This window comes from Ailuropoda melanoleuca, chromosome 12 (assembly GCF_002007445.2).
Source record: "Ailuropoda melanoleuca isolate Jingjing chromosome 12, ASM200744v2, whole genome shotgun sequence".
NCBI lineage: Eukaryota > Metazoa > Chordata > Mammalia > Carnivora > Ursidae > Ailuropoda > Ailuropoda melanoleuca.
Window position 1 is genome coordinate 36,367,683 of NC_048229.1, and position 20,393 is coordinate 36,388,075.

The 20,393-nt window shown below is 56.6% G+C and overlaps 1 protein-coding gene across 1 annotated transcript in view; it reads left to right on the forward strand.

The window, feature by feature from the left end:
* Positions 1–18,323, forward strand: part of AKT2 (AKT serine/threonine kinase 2) — a 30,890-nt gene extending 12,567 nt beyond the window's left edge. Inside the window, exons 4-13 of the mRNA XM_034638446.1 lie at positions 6,709–6,862; positions 7,302–7,433; positions 9,283–9,348; positions 10,597–10,665; positions 11,512–11,634; positions 13,050–13,178; positions 13,374–13,588; positions 14,078–14,165; positions 14,282–14,384; positions 15,495–18,323. Of these exons, the coding sequence (XP_034494337.1) occupies positions 6,709–6,862; positions 7,302–7,433; positions 9,283–9,348; positions 10,597–10,665; positions 11,512–11,634; positions 13,050–13,178; positions 13,374–13,588; positions 14,078–14,165; positions 14,282–14,384; positions 15,495–15,574 (1,159 nt within the window). The 3' untranslated portion in view covers positions 15,575–18,323. The remainder of the gene's footprint in view (positions 1–6,708; positions 6,863–7,301; positions 7,434–9,282; positions 9,349–10,596; positions 10,666–11,511; positions 11,635–13,049; positions 13,179–13,373; positions 13,589–14,077; positions 14,166–14,281; positions 14,385–15,494) is intronic.
* Positions 18,324–20,393: the final 2,070 nt, after the last annotated feature.

Sequence of the window (20,393 nt, forward strand, 5' to 3'; positions counted from 1 at the left end):
CCCCAGATTCCTGGCCTTCACCCTGGGGGAGGTGTGAGCTGGCAAGAGGGAGGACGCTCACTTGTGGCTGTCCTCACTGGCCTGCGCCACCCATGTGGGCCCGAGCCTGGGCAGAGGTGGGCGTGGGGTGGGGGTGTTGTCTAGAGGCTGCAGCGGCCTGCTGCCTGTGCTCCTGGGAGCCTCTCCTGCCTTCCCCCCCAGACTCCCCCTTGCCACCCCCACCTTCTTGTTTGAGATGTACGGGAAAGTGGAGAGAAAAGTCTAAGAAACGAACATCCAGGTACCCTGCACCTAGACTCAGCCATCCAGCATCTGCTGTGTTTGCCTCATCTGACTTTGTTTTGTGTTGAATTGTGCACTTCTGACCACACTTCGTGACACTTTGCTCCTTCATACGTCAGCGGGCGTTTGCTAAGAATAAGGACTTTCTCCTACGGAGTCATGATGCCGTTTCCACAGCTGAGGTCACTGTTCATCGTAGATATTTACCAGCCTCTTCTCCATGTCCGTGTCTACTCCAACTTCCCCAGTTGTCCTCAAAATGTTTTTCAGTCACCTCATTCAGCCCTGTCTTTTCCTCCCACACGACATTGTTGGTTTTTTTTCCCCCTGACAAGCTGTTGTCTTGTAGAATGTCTCACACTCGGGATTTGTTATCTTATTTTGGCACTGTTCGCTTTGTTCCTTTGTGTCTGTATTTCCTATAAACCAGAAGTTAGGGCCTGAGCAGGGTTGGCAAACCACGGCCCAGCCTCTTGTTTTTGCAAAGAAAGTTTTATTGAAACAGGCCAAGCCCATTGATTTACAAATTATCTGTGGCTGCTTTTGCCCTGCGGTGGCCGGTGGCCATGTTGAGTAGCTGTAACAGATCGCATGGCCTACAGAGCCTGGAACATTTAGTCTTCGGCCCTTTCCAGGAGAGGTTTGCGGACATCTGGTCTTAGTAGGTATAGTTAACAGTGCATCACATTATTATGACCTTTTAACATAAATCTGATTGTGTCATTTCTCTCCTTAGAACTCTGAGGGGCTTTACTTCCACTGGGAGTAACTCCAGAGTTTATGCTATATTCTTTTTTTTTTTTTTTTAAGATCTTTTTTACTGGAGGGGGAAGGGGAGAGAACATACCCATGGGGGAGGAGCAGAAGGAGAGGGACAAGCAGACTCCATGCTGAACATGGAACCCAATGCAGGGCTCAATCTCACGACCCTGAGCTGAGATCGTGACCTGAACTGAAATCAAGAGTCAGATGCTCGGGGCGCCTGGGTGGCTCAGTTGTTAAGCGTCTGCCTTCGGCTTAGGTCATGATCCCAGGGTCCTGGGATTGAGCCCCGTGTCAGGCCCCCTGCTCAGCAGGAGTCTGCTTATCCCATTCCCAGTCTTCCTGCTTGTGTTCCCTCTCTCACTGCCTCTTGCTCTGTCAAATAAAATAAGATCTTAAAAAAAAGAGTTGGATGCTTAACCAACTGAGCCACCCAGGCACCCTTTTTTTTTTTTTTTTGGTAAAGTAGGCTCCACACACACCCAGCATGGAGCCCAGTGCAAGGCTCAAACTGAGAACCCTGAGATCAAGACCTGAGCGGAGATCAAGAGTCGGCCGCTTAACGGACTGAGCCACTCAGGAGCCTGAATTTATGCCATATTCTACAAAGTGATCTGGTCTCCTCTCCAGAATCATTTTCTATTGCTAGTTTCCTCACTGTAGCCACACTGTTCACTTTTTGATTCCTTAAACATGCCAGACACACCTCCTGCCTCAGGCGGCAGTGTCGGCCCTGGCCCTGTGCTGTGTCACTCACATAGTGGAGCTCCAGTCCTTGGCCAAGGTCAGGAACAGAGGAGGAAGCGGCTGGCCCAGGCTGCCTGCATGGAATTGCACTTGATGGTGCCTTGTCTCCCCTCCATCCCCTCGGCCACCTGGCACCCTGTGCCTGGAGGACTGCCATAGTCTCCTGATGCTTCCTCTCCCTACCCCCGGTCCGCACCCCACCACAGCTACAGACTGAAAACAGAAATCAGATCCTGTCACCCCTTGCACAGACCCTTTAGTGGCTTCCTGGGCCATTAAGGATGAAGATGTCCATCCCTAACCCAGTGCCACACGGAGCCCAGTGTGTCCTGGGCCTTCCTCCCTCCTGCCCTCGTCTCCTCCTTTCCTCTCTGTTGCCCCAGCCATGCCGGCACCTCTGGGCCTTCTGCAGACACCCGGGGCTTCCTAGCTGCACCCTCAGCGCCAGAACACAGGCCTGGCACTCCGAAGGTGCTCGGGAAGTGTTTGCCGGTTGGCTGAGCGAATTCTCACAGCAGCCCTTTGAAGGGCTTGTTCTGTGCCAGGCAGTGCCCTAAGCACTTTGTGTCTCCTGTTCATTTCGCCCTTACACACACGGCCCTCGTCCCGGCGCTCTGTGTCAGCCAGCTGAGGCATAGGAAAGTCAGATGGCCCGGCATCACCACCAGGAAGGGATAGACCTCGGATTCACGCCAGGCCATTGGCTCCAGAATCTGCTTTTCAGCCTGTGTGTCGTGCCCTGGTGCGTGGGAGGCAGACCGAGGCCTGAGAAGTGTAGTCCCTTGGGCCCCCACGACCAGTTTGCAGTGGATTTGAGCTCCGGGCCCAGCTACCTACTCCTGAGCTGGTCTTCACTGGGCCTAGTGCTGCCTGCGGGACCGTGGCTCCTCCCAGTAGACCTCCTGCGGTCCCAGAGCCCACAGGAGGGTTGAGAAGGTCCCTGAAAGTGCTCAGTTGACAGGACAAGTGCTTTGAGGGCGGCAGGGACTCTCGGGTTTGTGCCCTGCAGCTTCTGCTGGCTGGCTGTGTAATTGGGCATGTGCTGGCATCGCTGTGCCTCAGTCTCCTTGTTCATAGAATGAGGTGAGTCGCAGTCCGTACTTGGGAGGCTTGTGGGCAGACCGAGCTTCCGGCCGTAGTGCGTTCTGCAAGCCGTTGGTGTTCCTGTTGCTCCCTGGTGGGGGAGGCCCTCTCAGAACAGTGGCCAGGGTCTGAACTCCCTGTGGGTGGCTTTCCTTCACCCCATGCCTGGGCTGCACGCGCTGCATGCCTTATTCCCCGAGCCTTCTTGAGCCTTCTTGCGGGAGGGCTCTGCTTGATCCGTCGGGGCCTCATCTGGGAGGGAAGCTGTTACTCTCATCAGGGAATGGTGGCGTGGTGCCACAAGGAGCGCAAGGATCCGATGTGAGTCTCAGCTTTGTCACCTCCTGTGTGTGTGCCCCCCACAAGTGACTCTACCGCTGTGTGCCTCAGTTTCCACATTAGAAATGCCCCCCCCGACTCCAGTGTTCTTGATGAGTGTGGAAGGAGCTGGTGTCTGTGGAGCCTTTATTTTTCTCATCATGTCTCTGGGGGAAGGAGGTTGGTTCCCCTGGGGGCTCTCCTCTGAGGGGTGGAAGGCTCAGCAGCCCCAGCTATGGGTGGGAGCTCCCCTCTGCCCCAGACACCATGTTGCAAACCCTTAAGGAGTACCCTGGACAGAGGCCCTTGCTTTTTCTCTGGAATTCTGTGCTGCAACCTTGCAATCTTGGTCCAGTTGGAACAGGATTGGGGGCTTGTCTGGCGGTGGGAGAGCCCCAGTTACCCCTGAGCAGCCTCCTGCATGTCAGCGGCTTCCCTTGACAAGGGGCCAAGGGGCCTAGGGGCCTGGGCAGCGTGAGCCAGGGTGGATGGCATAGGTCCAGGCCTCACCTGGCGTCTTGAACACCTTCCTGGAGTCAAATGCTTCCCGTATACCGTGGTCTGTACGCAGCGGCTCGCCTGTGCCTCAGCGTCTGCCGAGGAGGGGTGAGCCTGCCCTGGAGGCAGAATTGCTGCTTGAGTCCCAGCCCACGCGGCTCCGGAGCCCACGCTCCTCATTACCTGCTCTGGGGCCCAGAGAGGCCCTTTGGAGCTGCTTCCAGTGCTCCCGTGGTGTGGCCGAACCCATATTTATTTATCCAGGCTTCTGTGGATGGATTGTCTGTGTTCTCCTCCATTACAAACAGAGATGACGGCACCTCCTGCGTCTTAGTCTTTACCTTTGTCATGTGACAGTCCTTGGAGATCTCTATACGTGAGATATATACATATTTTGTTCTTTTTAATGTCTCTTAGGAGATTGGTGGGTTTTTTGTTTTGTTTTGTTTTGTTTTGTTTTGTTTTTTCTTTTCTAAGTAGGCTCCATGCCCAGCGTGGAGCCCAGTGCAGGGCTTGAATTCACAACCGTGAGATCAAGACCTGGGCTGAAGAGTCAGATGCTTAACCAACCGAGCTACCCAGGTGCCCCGGTGTTTTTTGTTTTTTTTTTTTTCTTCAATCCATGGTTTTAGACCTGAAGTCAGCATTTAAAAATTTCTAAGAGGACATTTATGATCTGGTAAAGCCTATCATGGGATGTGCCCACCCCACCGCCATTTTTTGAAAAATAGAGATATGAATGTGGGGATAGGGATTTATACTGTAACTTGTCCCAAAGAGGTCATGGGTTAAAACAAGTTGAGAAATGGCAGCCTGAGGCGTTGGCTCGGTAGAGGCCAGTGCTGCCCTGCCTGCGCGTACGTTGGGCCTTGTTGTCATCTGTTTGGGTGCGCACTGGGCCTCGTGTGCACTGAGTCTGGGGCCACTTGAACTTCAGCCTTCTTGCTCACTCGTTCCCCAGTTGCCTACTGAGTCCCCGCTCAGGTGCCGCGTTGTAGCGTGGACAGACAGATGAAATCCCTGCCCCTGTGGGTTATGGGGCCCCCAGACTTGGCCCCGGGGAGGGCCAGTGTGCCAGCACTTGATGTCGGTGCTGGCGGTATTCACGCATCTGCCTCAGAAAGCACGATCTTCTGTGAGCGAGGCCGCTTTGAGACCTGGAGCTCCCAGGCGTGAGCTGGGGCCTCCTGGGGCGGTGACTGCTTAGTTTCGCAAGCCATAGAGCTGAGCAGGAATGGCCCTGCCCTTCGGCTCTGGAAGGTCTCGGGCCCTCTGTGCTACCAGGGTCGGAGCACCCGCTGTGTTCTTCTTGGATTGTGTCATTTCAATCTCTGCCTCAGTTTCCACATCTGTAATGCAAAAGGAGGGGTGAATGCTCTGGGAGTGTTTGTGATTGGGGGACAGTGGAATTAGACTCCTCCTTACCGCTGACTCCCAGTTCCCCTCCCTTGGGGCAACCAGGGCCCCGTGTCATGCACGCCCTTCCAGAGGGGTCCATGCTGGGGTGAGCACACGTGCCTGTGCGACATTCCTCTTGCTTCTAACTCCAGGATCGTGACAGTCTGCCCCTCTGCGCCTTCTTTTTTCCCTTAAGGTGTCTCAGGCCATCCCAAGCCTGCATCTAGATTTTCCTCCTTCCTCTGAGCTGTAGGGTGTTCCTTGCATAGACACGCATTCCCTACCCCTTCTGGTGCCCGGGGAGTTCGACACTGTTGCCACCCTTCAGGAAATCCAAGATGCCATCCCCTGGAGGCACACCAGTATTTTCCATAATACCAAGCAAAAGCAAGGCTCAGTTCATTCGAAAAGGACCACTGGCTGTAAGGTGCCCCCGGAATCCAGCAGTGTCAAATTACGGGGAGATGTGCGCGTGGGCCTACAGCATAGCTGTAATGCCCTCGGGTCGTGAGGCACTGGAGCTGAGTGCAGCCCCCCAGGCCCCGGCTCCTCAGGCCACTTGCTTCCTGCGCGACCTTGGCCAGGGGCCTCCATGCCTCGGGAGTGCGAGCACAGTTTCACCTGCTGCCTGGGGTTGGGGGTGATTCTGGAAGAAGTGGGGCTGACTGGCCGGTCTCACGGAGGCTTACCTAAATTGTTGTGATTTGGGAGGTTGCCTGCTTGGGCTCTTTGAATTTTCTCGTTCTTCGTGTGCATTTTATTTTTCTCACTGTTCATGGGGCTGTTTTATAGACCCAAGCAGAAGGGGGTTCAACATACACTGGGTTGAGCCACCTAAAATTGTGTAGTGAGTCAAACACGGGAGGGGTCTGGAAAATCGAGTATCGTTCAGCCTCCTTCTTCTTTTTTGTGGTCTCGGGTTATTTTTACTTATTTCTCCTAGATCTATTTTCCCTTTCTAGAGACAGAACAGTTTGCAAGTATCAAAAGAAAGCTATTTCTGAGCAAGTTCTAAATCGTGAATGACAGAAATAGTTTATTCTTAAACCAAGCTCCTTTTGGCTGGGACCTGCTTCCCTGTCTGCCACCTCTGTGTCACGTCTCTGCCCCACTAGGAACCTCTGTCTCTGAGCCCTCCTGGCAGACAGCTCCCTCCATGGGATCTTGCCGTATGAGATCTTCAGCTTTCTCCTGTGGATGAATACTCCCTTTTCCTCTTGGTTTGCTTTTACAAAACATCGCGCTTGGCATTTGTTCTGGAGGAGTCCTGAGGAGCACTGTGGCTCAGGGTGGTGGCTCATTTTCAAGGGGCTGTGAAGAAAGGTGGTCTCCTCTCTTTGGTCATTTAATTGCTGCTCTCTTCAAGCAGCCCTCGGGCCAGGCCACTCCTGGGACACAGATACAGTCTCTATCCTTATTCCGCTCTTGCCTTCTCTTACCCACTGCAGCCAAAGGCTCTGTAAGATGTCATTCCTGCCCTGTCGGCTCCCCCCAGCTCAGACAGATCTTACCAGAACGCTCAAAGGTGTTGGGTCGTTTGCTCCCATTGGAGGGGGAGGGGCTCTGTCCTTCCTGCTCAGGCTCCTGGGACCCAAGGCTCTTGTGACCTGTCCCTCACAGGGAGGAGTGGATGCGGGCCATTCAGATGGTCGCCAACAGCCTCAAGCAGCGGGGCCCAGGTGAGGACCCCATGGACTATAAGTGTGGCTCCCCCAGCGACCCTTCTGCAGCCGAGGAGATGGAAGTGGCAGTTAGCAAGGCTCGGGCCAAGGTGGTAAGTGCTGTGGGGCAGGCGGCCAGTCTGGGAACAGCCCTCTCCCCACCAGCGCTGGCCCTGCCGCCCGTGGTTCCCCTACAGAGCACGCAGGGGCATGGTGGGACCCTTCGTGACTGCCCTGTGGGATGGGCGATGTATGGCTCTGGGTACCCCAGGGCTGCTCTTTGCCCCTGGAGTGAGGGGCAGCCACATCCTCAGAGATCGTGAAGACCTGTCTACCCCCATAGCCAAGCCTCCCGGAGCCCTCTGCCTGGGAGAGCCCTGGTCTGAAGGCCACTTCAGAGCAAACAGTTGCTGCCTGGAACCTCCCTTCCTGCTCATGCCCGAGCATTTTGGCAACAGTGTCTTTCGATCTTTCCTTTCTCTTTGTTAAACTGTCCTCCCGTGGGCCACGTGCCAAGCCCTGACTGGCCCACTCTCTCCCCCTCCTGGGCAGACCATGAATGACTTCGACTATCTCAAACTTCTGGGCAAGGGCACCTTTGGTAAAGTGATTCTGGTGCGGGAGAAGGCCAGCGGCCGCTACTACGCCATGAAGATCCTGCGGAAGGAAGTTATCATCGCCAAGGTGGGTGCCCCTGGGGCTGCCGCTGGCTGGCCTCTGTGGTCAGGACCACACTCGCCTGGGCCTTTAGGGAGCCTGAGGCCCACCCCACCCTACCCCACCCTCTGGGCGCCCAGGGACTAGGGTGGAGAGTCTGACTGGGCCTTACCCAGCAGGTGTTGTCAGGGCCTGAAGGCAGGTCTCTTGTGGCAGAATGGGCCTGTGGGGAGGCCCTGAGGCTGGGGGCTTGGCTTAGGACCTCTCCATAAGAGGCTGGGCCAGAATGGTATCTGTTCCTTTTTTCCCCCCTTTAAAGTTTTTGAAAGGGAAAATTCCAGACAGTGTTCAAAAGAGAAATAAATACTGTGGACTCCCATGTAACCAACATCCAGCTTCAACAGTTGTCAACATTTGGCCCATCTTGTTTCATTAGCTCTCCCCTCCCCTTTGTTTGTTTGTTCTGTAGTATCTTAAGGCACGTTCTAGGTATTGTATAATTTTACCCATGTATACTTTTTTTTTTTTAAAGATTTTATTTATTTGAGAGAGAGAGTGAACGAGCAAGAGAGAACACACAAGCAGGGGCAGAGGGAGAGGGAGAAGCAAACTCCCTGCTGAGCAGGGAACCTGACTCGGGGCTCGATCCCAGGACCCTGGGATGGATCACGACCTGAGCTGAAGGCAGATGCTTAACAACTGAGCCACCCAGGCTCCCCTACACCCATATATACTTAGATATGGATCTTTAGCAGATGAAGATTTTAAAGACTGTGACTGTGATCTCATCCAGCAAAACTAAGAGTCCCCTCTGTGACTGGTCCGAGGCAGGCTTCCTTGGCCTCAGCACTGTCGGCCTTTGCGGCCAGATCATTCTCTGACGGGCTGTCCTGTACTGTAGGATGAGTCGCTGCACCCTGGCCTTCACCCCTAAAGCCAGTAGCACCAAGTTGTGACAGTCAAAAAGTCTTCAGACATTCTCATCAGGTGTCCCCTGGGCACAGACTCAGCCCCACAAGAGCCAGTGTTCGTACTGCGGGCAGCGCAGGGTTTTTAGCAGTTCTCCAGGGGGCTGCTGTGTCCTCAGATACTAGACTTGAGCCCATGTTCGAGTGACCTGCAGGGCCTGCGAAGCCTGTGCTGGGCCCACCCCCAAGTTTCTGACTCAGTGCGTCTGGGATGGGCCTGAGAATTTGCATTTCTCCAAGTTCCTAGGCGACATGATGCCGCCATTGTGGGGACCACACACTGGGAATCAGATCCACCTCCTTTTCTCAGCAACAGCACGTAGAGTGGTGATTCCTACTGCCTGTGGTGTCACCTGAGGGGTCTTAACAATGGCTGCTGCTTCTTCCTCCTTAGAGATGCTAAACTTGGCTTGCAGGTTCTGCAGGTGACAGGGTGACAGCTCGAGCCCTCTGTCATAAAGTCCCCATCGACTTCTCACCTCATGGCTTTGAGAGTGAGCCACTCATTGGCCTTCTTTGGGGCCATTCTTTTTTTTTTTTAAGGTTTATTTATTTGAGAGAGAGAAAAAGCACGACTGGGGGGAGGGGCAGAGGGGGAGAATCTTCAAGCAGCTTCCCCGCTGAGCACAGAGCCCCACACAGGGCTCGATCTCACAACCATGAGATCATGATCTGAGCTGAAACCGAGAGTCAGACACTTAAACCACTGAGCCACCCAGGCCACCCTTGGGGCCATTATTTCATTCCGGCTTGCAGATGGTACCATTCCACTCCTGCCATTCTCTGTATTGGGTGGGAATAGAAGTGCATTTCCCCCGAAGCATTGCTCCCCCATCCCTTAGGTGGGGGTGGGGGCAGGGGCAGGCATGGTGTTGCCCACCAGCCCCTCACCCAGCCTCTGTCTGCAGGATGAAGTCGCCCACACGGTCACCGAGAGCCGGGTCCTCCAGAACACCAGGCACCCATTCCTCACTGTGAGTGGTCCTTCCCTCTCAGGCAGGGCCTGGCCTCCCTGTGTGCCATGAGAGGCCTGCTTCAGATGGAGCTCAGGAAAAGAGCCCAACCCTGCCACCACAAAGCAAGGACTTAGTGTCGGCCAGGTGGCCAGGGCCAGACCAAATGGCCTGAACCAAAGCCTGGGGGTGGCAGCTTTTTCACAGTTGGTGGCTTCATGGCGCAGCTTCAGCTGACTGATGATCCATATTACAAGATGCCTCCAGGAGAGCATGGCTACTCTTGATGACTTAGAGGCGTTTAGTCCAGTTGGTCAAAGTGGGAACATTTTTTTGTTTCTGTTTTTATTTTTTTTAATTTTTTTAAAAAAAGATTTATTTATTAGACAGAGAGAGACAGCCAGCAAAAGAGGGAACACAAGCAGGGGGAGTGGGAGAGGAAGAAGCAGGCTCCTAGTGGAGGAGCCTGATGTGGGGTTCGATCCTGGAACGCCAGGATCACACCCTGAGCCGAAGGCAGACGCTTAATGTCTGCGCCACCCAGGCGCCCCTGTTTCTGTTTTTAAATGTAATCTTAGGAGGAGATGTATTTTGTGCTGCCTGTCAGCTTTGTCTGAGGAGACACCTCTTTGGGCTACAGTCTTCATCAAGGCCAGCAGCCATCAGTTAAATGGACCAAGTGGAGGATGGCTTCTGGGATGGGTCATTTCTTTAGCTCAGCTGCTGTCCAGGTGTCGTATTAATTCATGGCACTTGTTCAAATGAGATTGTATGAGGTACTTTGATATAGAAGATAGAGAGTAGAAGACTTGTCATGAGCAGAGGGGTCACTCAGGGGTACTCCGAGGAACTTTCTGTAGGGCTTCTTAGTGCATAGTGTGAGAACTGCTGTTTATTGGCAGATCACTTGCTCATCCTGACTTTGGGGTTGCTCCCAAGCCACTGCCAACTCCCAGCCAGCAAACGTGTGTGTGCGCGCGTGTGCGTGCGACACACCTGACTGTGAAGAGAGGTAAAACAGCTCTGGTTGCTCCGAACTGAATGTCTCCCTGGCTGCACCTCTCAGAAGCTTAGCTGAAGGCTGAAGACCACATCCTTCAGCCCAGTAACCCTTTCCCTGCTCTCAGGACCACAAGCTCATTCATGTACCCCAAAAGGCAAAGCTGAAGTTTGAGCCCCGGCTGCCAGGGTTGGGGGGTGTGCCTGCAGAATCAGCAGAGTGCCAGCCTTCTTCCCACCTCCCACCGTGGCCGCCTTCCTGCCCCACAGGCACTGAAGTACGCCTTCCAGACCCACGACCGCCTGTGCTTTGTGATGGAGTATGCCAACGGTGGTGAGGTGAGCAGCAGCCCCCAGCCAGGGCTCCCACGTCTCCTTCCCAAGCGTCAGGGGAGCGGAGGGGAACCGTGGGTGAGACGAAGAGGGTGGAAGGGAGGGGCCTTTGCTGGTGTCACCTCGTCCCCCTCCCACCCCTTGAGGCAGGCATCATCAACTCCATTTTGCAGGCAAGGAAACTGAGGCTCAGAGAGGTTAAGTGGCTTGCCCAAGTTCACCCAGCTAGTGAGTTGGGGGTAGGATGCACGCGCAGGCGCTGAGAGGGGTGGAGGGCTGCGGGGTGGGTGGCCAGCACGTGACAGAGGGCGTCTGTCAGGCTGTGAGGAAAATGTACGGGGAGGGGGCGGGCAGACCAGTCCGTGCTCTGCTTTCCCCATGCTCTCCTGCTGGGAGGAGTCTGCCACTCGTCGTCACTGGGCTGCTCCAGCCCAAGCGGTCACCCGCCCCTCATCCCTCACAGCCTTCTCTCTGCACACAGGTGTCAGGCACTGGCTCCTGATTGTTGGCTTCATGTGTCCCATTGGTCTTATGGCTTATTGTCACTTGCTTGTGACTTGTGTTCCTGTGTGTTCTTGCTGTCACTCCCCCGTCCCCTCACACTATCCCTCTTTACTCTCCCCTTGATGCCTCCTGACTGTCCTTCGCTCTTCGTGCCTCGCTCAGTGTTTTCTTCACAGGAGTTCTTCCCTGCTCACCGTCTCTCACTTGGTTCTTCCCGCTGTCACTTGCAGGTTCATGGCGTAGGTGTCACCGTGTCCCTGGGCTGGGTGTTGGGGGCCAGCGGGCAGGGTCCTGTGTTTCGCTCCTCTGGGCCAGTGTCTGACCTCTTGCCCCTCCCTCCTCTCGCAGCTGTTTTTCCACCTGTCCCGGGAGCGCGTCTTCACGGAGGAGCGGGCTCGCTTCTACGGTGCAGAGATAGTCTCTGCCCTCGAGTATTTGCACTCGCGGGACGTGGTGTACCGCGACATCAAGGTGAGTGTGCACTTGCCTCCTGGCCCGTGGCACCTGCATTGCTCACACCAGGGAGGCAGGACCTAGGCCCTCAACCTCAGACCTCCCCTCTCCCGGGAGGGTCTACCCTGTGGGTGTTCCCGAGTCCCTCTTGCTGTGAGATGCCAGCCCTCCTGCCGAGGCTGCGGGTGGCGGTGGTGAACGCACACCTCTGTGCCAGGAGTGCGGGGCTGGTGTGGGCGGACATATAGGTCCAAGCACCGTAGGCACTGGTTTCACACAGTACCCCCCGCAGCTGACTGTCCGTGTGCCCGCAAGCCAGCCATTCTGCCCTAGGTTCATGCACGGCCGCAATGGACCCCTGTGTCCCCCGCAGAGCCTGGGCACACATGCTGCCAGCACACCGTTCACACTAGCCCCAGGCTGGCAGCAACCCCAGGGCCCGCTGTCCAGAAAGGGCCGCAGTGCGCTGTGGTGGCGCCCCGCAGCCAGGCTCTGTGCAACCGTTACTGAGCGAAACGCGGCTCCGCTGCCGTGCGCATGCGCCTCAGGCTCCCCTGGAGGGAAGCCAGGACGGGCCACACATGTCTGTGGTGTTTGTAGGGGCATTCTTAGGTGGGGAAATTGTAAAGAAGAGCGGAGGAGTAGAGTTTTTCCTCAGTTGTGGGGGGATGGTCAATAAGAGGGAAGGGGCGCTTGGGGGAGGTTCTAGGGGTCTGGGAATGGTCTCTTGACCTGGTGGGGCTTCCACAAAGGTCCATTAAATTGCCCATTTGGGTTTTTTTGTTTTGTTTTAAAGATTTTATTTATTTGACAGAGAGACAGCCAGTGAGAGAGGGACCACAAGCAGGGGGAGTGGGAGAGGAAGAAGCAGGCTCCCAGCGGAGGAGCCTGATGCGGGGCTTGATCTCAGAACGCTGGGATCACGCCCTGAGCCGAAGGCAGACGCTTAACGACTGAGCCACCCAGGCGCCCCTAAATTGCCCGTTTGTGTTAAGTTTGTTAAAAGTTGAGGAAGAAGGGCGCCTGGCTGGCGCAGTTGGCAGAGCGTGCGACTCCTGATCTTGAGGTTGTGAGTTCAAGCCACATGTTGGGCCTAGTGTTTACTTTAAAACAAAAAACAGTGGAGGAACAAAGCTAGTGTTGCTCACGTGTCAGATTGTCACTGTCCCTACCCCAGCTTTTTTCCAGCTGCCTTGGGGGCTGACCAGGGGCTAGGGAGGTGTGGGGTCTGGCTTCGCTTTGAGCCTCAAGGGCTTAACCTTATGCTGCGGGTGTGCCCCGTGCTCATCCTGGAGCCCCTGGCATGACAACTATCACCCCAGGCTAGGGCCCTCCCACAGAATGGCTAGGGCATGTGGGGTTCAGGGGGTGGGGGGGCAGCGGGCGGAAAGCTTTGGGAGGATGTGACCCTGATACATTGATTTTTTCTACAGCTGGAAAACCTCATGCTGGACAAAGATGGCCACATCAAGATCACTGACTTCGGCCTATGCAAAGAGGGCATCAGTGACGGGGCCACCATGAAAACCTTCTGTGGGACACCCGAGTACCTGGCACCCGAGGTGCCTGGGGCTGGAGGTCCCTGGGCGTGTGAGGCCAGGGGAGGAGGGGCCCTCAGATCTGTGTGGTTTCCCTAGCTCAGACCCTCGGATGGCCCTCCACAGCCACAGGCCGTGCCGCATCCCCCCTTTGGGTCCCTGTGAGCCCCACGGTTCCCGGGGTGTGGGTCTGGCCCTTCACTGCCCCTCCGTGCTCAGGTGCTGGAGGACAACGACTACGGCCGCGCGGTGGACTGGTGGGGGCTGGGCGTGGTCATGTACGAGATGATGTGCGGCCGCCTGCCCTTCTACAACCAGGACCACGAGCGCCTCTTCGAGCTCATCCTCATGGAGGAGATCCGCTTCCCGCGCACGCTCAGCCCCGAGGCCAAGTCCCTGCTTGCTGGGCTGCTTAAGAAGGACCCCAAGCAGAGGTGAGGGCTGGAGTCTGTCCTGCCCAGACCAGTGCCACCTGCCGCCACTGTCCCCTCAGCCTGGAGGGGGGCTGAGTGCACAGGCTCACGCCTGCGTACTGTGCCTACGTACTGTCCCTACGGCGCCTCCAGCCATCCCTGCCGCTGGCACCTAGTGGGTACTCCCTCGGGGTCAGGCTTGTCCTTAGCGCTCTGCCCGCACCGCCTTGTTCTTTGGGGACGCTGAGAGACAGCGCAGCCCTGAGCCTGGCTGAGGGTGGCCAAGCGCACCCTCCCAGCTCCTCTTCTGGACTCAGAGCCCACATTACCAGCTCCCTGGCTCTGACCCTGGGCCTCTGAGCCCCCCTCCCTGAGCCACGGTTTCCTCCTCTGCAAAGCGGCCTGTGGCCAGGACAGAATCACTAAAGGTTGTTCAGGGCCTGCACTGAGAGCCTCTCTCCGGGAACCCGCTGGCCCCGGAGGCGGGTGCTCATGACCGTCTCTGCCCAGGCTCGGCGGGGGGCCCAGCGATGCCAGGGAGGTCATGGAGCACAGGTTCTTCCTCAGCGTCAACTGGCAGGACGTGGTACAGAAAAAGGTGAGCCCCGCCACCCGCCTGCCCCTGCCAGAGCCCCGCAGCCCTGCTGCTCGAGAGTGACCTTGGCCAGGTCTCCTCTTCCCAGGGTCCTGAGTCTGGGCTCCTTTCCTCCGCAGCTTCTGCCCCCCTTCAAACCTCAGGTCACCTCCGAGGTTGACACAAGGTACTTTGATGATGAGTTTACTGCCCAGTCCATCACAATCACGCCCCCGGACCGCTGTGAGTGTCTGGCCCTCGTGGTGGGCCTGGCTGGGTGTGGAGGGGTGGGGTCTGCCGTTGACCCAGTTCTGGGGAGGAAGCTCGCAGGCCCCTCCCGGTGTCTGGGCAGTTTGTCTGCAGTTTGCTTGCGGGGCTCTTTGCCATTGGGCTGTGCACCTTTGGACCCAGTGAGGGTCACTGGGAGCCCTCGGCCACAGCACATTCCAGAGGTCAGGGGAGAGAGGTCTGGGCAGGAGACGCATGGGAAGCTTTCAGTGCCAGGATGGCACATTTCATGGTTGTCTTTCCAAATCGCCCAGGTCTTTGGGGCCGGATGGGTGCATTGATTCTGCACCTATTTGAGTTCTTGCTCTCACTCAGCCATTGCTGGGCTGTGCTGGGGACACAGCAGTGACTGAGACGGCCCTGGCCCTGCCTCGAGGGAGCTTTGGGCCAGGTGGGGTGACAACCCAGAGTGGTCAGGTCTAGGGTGTAGGAGCCCAGGGACTGGGGAGACCCCGAGGAAATGCCTGACCTGGCCTCCGAGTCAGGGCGGGTGGTTTCCTGGTGGAGACGACGTGGCAGCTGAGCAGGAGGAATGGCATGCAGGAATGGAGCCCAGGAGTGGGAGTGTTGCAGAGGCCGGAGTAGTTGGGGGAAGAAGGGGGTCCGGGGCCTGAGCAAGAGGATCTTGGGGGCCACTGGGAAGAATAGAGACTTGCTGCATGGGGAGCCGGGAAAGGTTTGGTGCAGGAGGGGCAGGGTTGCATCTGGGCTTCGCGAGAGTCCCTCTGGCTGGAGGCTGGATGGGGGGGAGACGCAGTGGCAGCCAGGGCAGGGAGAGGTCTGGGCTAGACCAGAGTGTGGTGCTGGAGGGGAGAGTGGAGTTGGCTGAGGGAGGAGCCTGTGGGGCCTGTGGGCCCAGGCTCTGGTCGGGGTTGGGCCTCTGTTAGGGGGAGTCTCTGGGTCTTCCCTGTTCTGTTTTCATGGATGGCTGCCAGTTGGGGGTTCATGCGAACTGCATTCCTTCCTAAGGCTGGGCCCCCTTGCCCACTCCCGGTAGTGCACTCAGGGTGCTGGGCCCTCCACAGGCCCATTCTCCCCAATCCACCTCCACCCGCCCCCCCACAGATGACAGCCTGGGCTCCCTCGAACTGGACCAGCGGACCCACTTCCCCCAGTTCTCCTACTCGGCCAGCATCCGCGAGTGAGCAGTGCCGCCCACCGCCGCTGACGCCGCCGCCGCAGGACACACGCTCAGCTGCCATCACCGCCCCGGGGGCTTGTCTCTTTGTTTTTAGACTTTCTATTTTGCCTTTTCTTGTTTGCATCCCCATCCCTCACCTGCTCACCCCCATTTCCAGTTTTTTCTTCAGCCCTCTGCCAAACTCACCTCAGCGGTCCCAGCGGCCCTGCGTCCAGGATCCTGTCCTCACCTTTGTGCCCAGACCAGAATTTGGGAGACTCTCCACTGCCCGCCCCAGGACCAGGCCTTCGGGCGGTTGGAGAGATTCCGGTTTTTAATCAACACAAGCCCCTGCGAGGGGCTACGCGTGGAGCTGCGGGTCCTGCCTGAATTTCTGGCGGGGCACCTGCAGGCAGCCTGCCCCTGCGCCACTGCCTCGGTCAGAGGCTGCCTTCTCGTGGGACACCTCGTGGGACGCGACGCCCAGCAGACGGTGTCCTGGTGCTGTTGGGCTCAGAGCAGCCTGGCGCGGGCAGTCCGGCCCCTCCCCACACAGGGGCAGAAAAGCAATAATATCCAGGGACAGGCGGGGGCCTTTGGAAGCTGCAGGGTTGGGGGTTCGGGGATCCCTCGTGTAGACGGGGCCTGATCTGCCCCGTGGGGAACGAGGAGGGGCCTGGGATGGGCACTGTCTCCTGGCCCTGCCTTCCGCAGCCTCCCAAGCTGCTCCCCTGACCCTGTGGGTGAGGCAGGAGGAACATTTGGGGACGAGCCTCCCTGCCACCCAGTCCTGTGCCTTACCAGGGCTTCCTTCGGGCTGGCCTTAACTCCTGCTGGGCCCTGGGCCCTGGGCCCGGCCCCAGCCCTTGCCAAGGATGGGAGCAGGGCTCACCCTCTTCTTTCCGCCTGGGGCGGAGGGGTGCCAGCTCCACTGTTACACATCTCGCACCGAGACAGTATTGGGCCCTGTGGACTTGGGGTTGAAGAGGGGGTGGGAGTGAGGGTCTCTGGTACGTACTGGGGGGGACAGCCTCTGAGCAGGGGAGGCTCCAGGGCCCCTCCCTCCCCCTCCCTGGGCCCCAAGTTCTGCAGCCTTAAGGTGAACGTGTGTCAGTGCTGTGGGCACATGTGTGCGTGCCTCAGACTGTGTGTGTCTGTGGTTGGCCCTGTGCATCTGGGACGTGGATGCAAAAGGGTGTGTGTGTGCGTGTGCGTCTTGGGTATGTGTGAGGGCGAGCGTGTCCCGGCCTTGAGTGCGTGGTGTGTGTGGGCTTGGGCCCTGGCCCTGGCCCGAGCATTTCATCCTGTAGGGGAGGGGTGCTGGCCTGGTAGGGGAGCCGCACTTGGGGTCCATTTGCTGCCCAGCCTCCCTCCCCCCTCCTTCCCTCCCCCCCAACATCTCTGGGTGTGTGGAATTTAGTTGTGGCTTTGGTCTCCCTGCCCCACCTCCTAAACTAGGTAGTTCAGAGAGACACATCCTGTGGTGGGGTGAGGGTTGGTTTGGGTGGGTGAGGGGTCTTTTTCCTTTCTGTGTGTGTATGTCATTTATCTGACAAATCTCTGTCCTCCCCACTGGCCTTCCCCATTCCTCCCATTTGTACGGTACAAGCAATAAAGACACTCGTTTCAGACCGGGGCCCGCTGCCCTGGGCTGTTCTTGCCTATGGAGCCTGGCCCCACTGATCCGTTCCCAGGACCTGTCCGCTGTGGTGGGACCTGGGCATTTGGAGCCGTGCTTGCCATCTGGCCAGCGGGGTTGGGCAGGTGGGGCTCCGTGTGGGTGCCCCTATGGGTGCAAACTGCTGAGGGGCTTGGGAAGCTTCCTGAGGAGTGCAGCGGGCGGAGGCTGTTCCCGGTCTTCAGAAGCTGCCCAGGTGCGAAGAGGGTGGACAGGAGTAGGGTAGTGGGGCGGGTGACTCTGAACGAGAAGGGTGCCCCAGGTGTCCCTGAGCCCTGGAAGCAAGCGCGAGGGTGTGGTTTCACCGTGTGGGGCCCTTGGGCCCTAGAGTGCGGCATTGCCTGCCGTCTTCTCCCCACTGAGGCTAAACCGGGGAGACTTGAGGCCCCCCAAATTCCAGCGCAGTCCTTGGTGTATGAATGGGAATCGTGGCTGTCAGCTGGGGGCACCTCTGGTTACAGCCCTCACGCTCTGGGATCCTCTGACAGCCACCCCCTTTAGCCTGGGCAGGGTTCCCGTGCTTGACTCACTCTTCCCACCCCTGGGGACCAGGGTGGCCCCGGCACCAGTGAATTGAATGACAGACTTTGCCAGAAGGCCTTAGGGCTTCTTCACACGCATGGAGTCTCGGAGATCTTGTGTGAGGGTAGCAGAAAAGTCAGATTCGGTGTATAGGAATCTGCGTTTGCTGCAGCCAAGACCCAAGGAATGTGTGGCTTTTTCTCAGTTAATATGGACTTTATTATTTATTTCATTACAAAAGTATGTCCTGGCGGTCATAAGACAAGCCGCAGAGAAGCTTCTAGAGAAAAGTCTCCTAGTTTTCCCTCCAGTCGAGGCCCCGGAGGCGGCCAGGGCCAGTTCATTTTCGCGTCACCCCTCTGCTGCCGCGTGGGGGGCACCCCGAGCCTACCTCAGTCCGCTGGGTCGCCTCGCGGCCCCCGGGTCCCCGGTGCGGGGCCCGCAGGCTGATGAACCGCTTCCCTTGGGAGCACGTAGCCCCCTGGATGTGGTGGTGCTTCCTTCTGTAGAACTTTTCCCAAAGGGACTTCCAGGTGGGAGGGTTTTAATAAAATTTTACCAATTGGAAACCTTCAGTTCTGAGTAGATTAATCTGTCTTTTGTCATGTGCATGTGAAGACTTTGACATGTTGTGTAAGAATAACGTGAGCAACACCGACGTCTGAGGAAGAAAGTAAAGTGAGACTGAGCCGCACCCTAGGTCCTGAGCGCTCGTGCTGGTGCTCGCTCGTCTCGTCTCCTCTCCTCTCGTCTCGTCTCGTCTCAGATGCACGTGGCACCAGGAAAAGGCTCTTTCCCTCTGGTTTGGTTTGGTTCGTTTCGGTTTTTGCGTGGCTTGCCTCCCAGTTACTAATGGCAAGTGGCTGGGCTCTACCTGCCGCATCTCTCCAGTGCCCCTACCCACATGTGGACGTTATTAATGGGGCGTGTTGGTCACTGGTGAAAATGAGAGCCTCTAAGCCCTCTTTCTGGATCCAGGCGCCTCCTCACCGACGCGGTGTGGCGGTGCCTCGATTGATCTGCCCCCCCCCCCCGGTTGACAAGAATTGATTCGCCAGGTTTTTGCTGCTTCCAACGGTGCTGTAATAAACCTTAACGATCCAGCCTTCCCGCACTTCTGTGGCCTACGTTCCAGGGTGGGTGGAATTTAATAATGTGTCCGATAGCCTTCCAGAGTGTGGGGATTCACAGATCGGATTTTGACCTTTGTTTTTAAGATGAATGCAGGTGCGGGCTTGGAGAAGAAAACTTCCAAAAAACAGTACTAAACATGATTCTAGGCCTGGAGCACCTTGTAGTCCCCCGAAGGGAGGACCCGCTGGAAAGCAGGCAAAGCAGAGCCTCCCTGATGGGGAGGGGGCGGTATGTGAAGGGACTCAGGGCCCGTGGAAAGTGCTCCCGCTGAGCTGAGAGTACTTTGAGCCGCAAAGAAATAGCATAGTACGGTCTTATCCAAAGTTCAGGGTCAGTGAGTTCACACGGAGATAAACGGTAAATGGCAGGAGCAGACGTATCTGAACGGACTTGCAGGTAATTTCTGTAGATGCTGTGCCTCCAAGGAGGAGGAACATCTCCCCCATTCCTTACCTGCAGGCCGCAAAGTGACTTCCTTCCAAAGAGGATGGTGTAGAAAGGGGGGAAGCAATTTCTCCGTGAAAAAACCCGACGCACGTGATGTCAGCCAGGCGATCAAGGTTAACGTTAACCGTGTAACTGCTGCTGGCAGGAAGTGCCCTTGATAGGCCATGAGGGTGGTATCCCAGTTGGTCCATGGTTGTGACAAATGCACGACACTAGGACGTTGACGGGGGACAGGAGGGGTGGGGTGCAGGGGAACTCTCTCCTCTTTTTGCAGTTTCCCATAAACCTACTGTAAAATTGGACTTTAAAGAAAGAACAAAGCATTCTCCTCCACCCTTCACTCAGGTTCCTGGGACATCAGCTTGCTCCCTCCTTCTCCCTCCACATTTACACATCTGCCCTGAAGCGAGGAATTCTCTTGCACGACCACAGTTCAATTATCCAGATCAGGAAGTGAATACTCAACCCTCTTCTCTCAGATCTTTATCACATTTGATGAATGGTCACACTCCTGTCCTTGTACACAAAACAATCATCTGGCTAATGACTCCTGTCGCATTCGGGTGTCAGGTTTGAAACTTACAAGGCAGTTAAACTTCATAGAATGTCCCTCAGTTACGGTTTGTGGCTTGATGTTTCCTCATGGTTAGAGCCAAGCTACCCTTGACAGGAAATTTGAGAAATGCTGTGCCCTTCTCCCTGCATCCTCTCAAAGAGGCACATGAGATTCTGTCCCATGACAGGTGAGGGCTTTTGATCCCTTGCTTAAGATGGTGTCTGTCAGGTGTTTCCACTATAAAGTTACTACTTTCCCTTTGTAGTTAGTATCTTGTGTGGAGATACTCTGAAAATGTAGATGTCTACATTTTGATCAGGCAAAGGGAATAGCAAGCACAAAGGCCCTGAGGCCAGCAGGTGCTGATGTGTTTGGGGAATGGAAAGAGGCCAGGGTGTGTCAAATGGAAGGCAGGAGGGGGAGAACAGAAGGAAATGGGGTTAGAGAGGTAACGATGGGCTGAAGGGACTGTGTGGCAAGGTAAGGAGTTTGGGTGTTTTTGTGTGA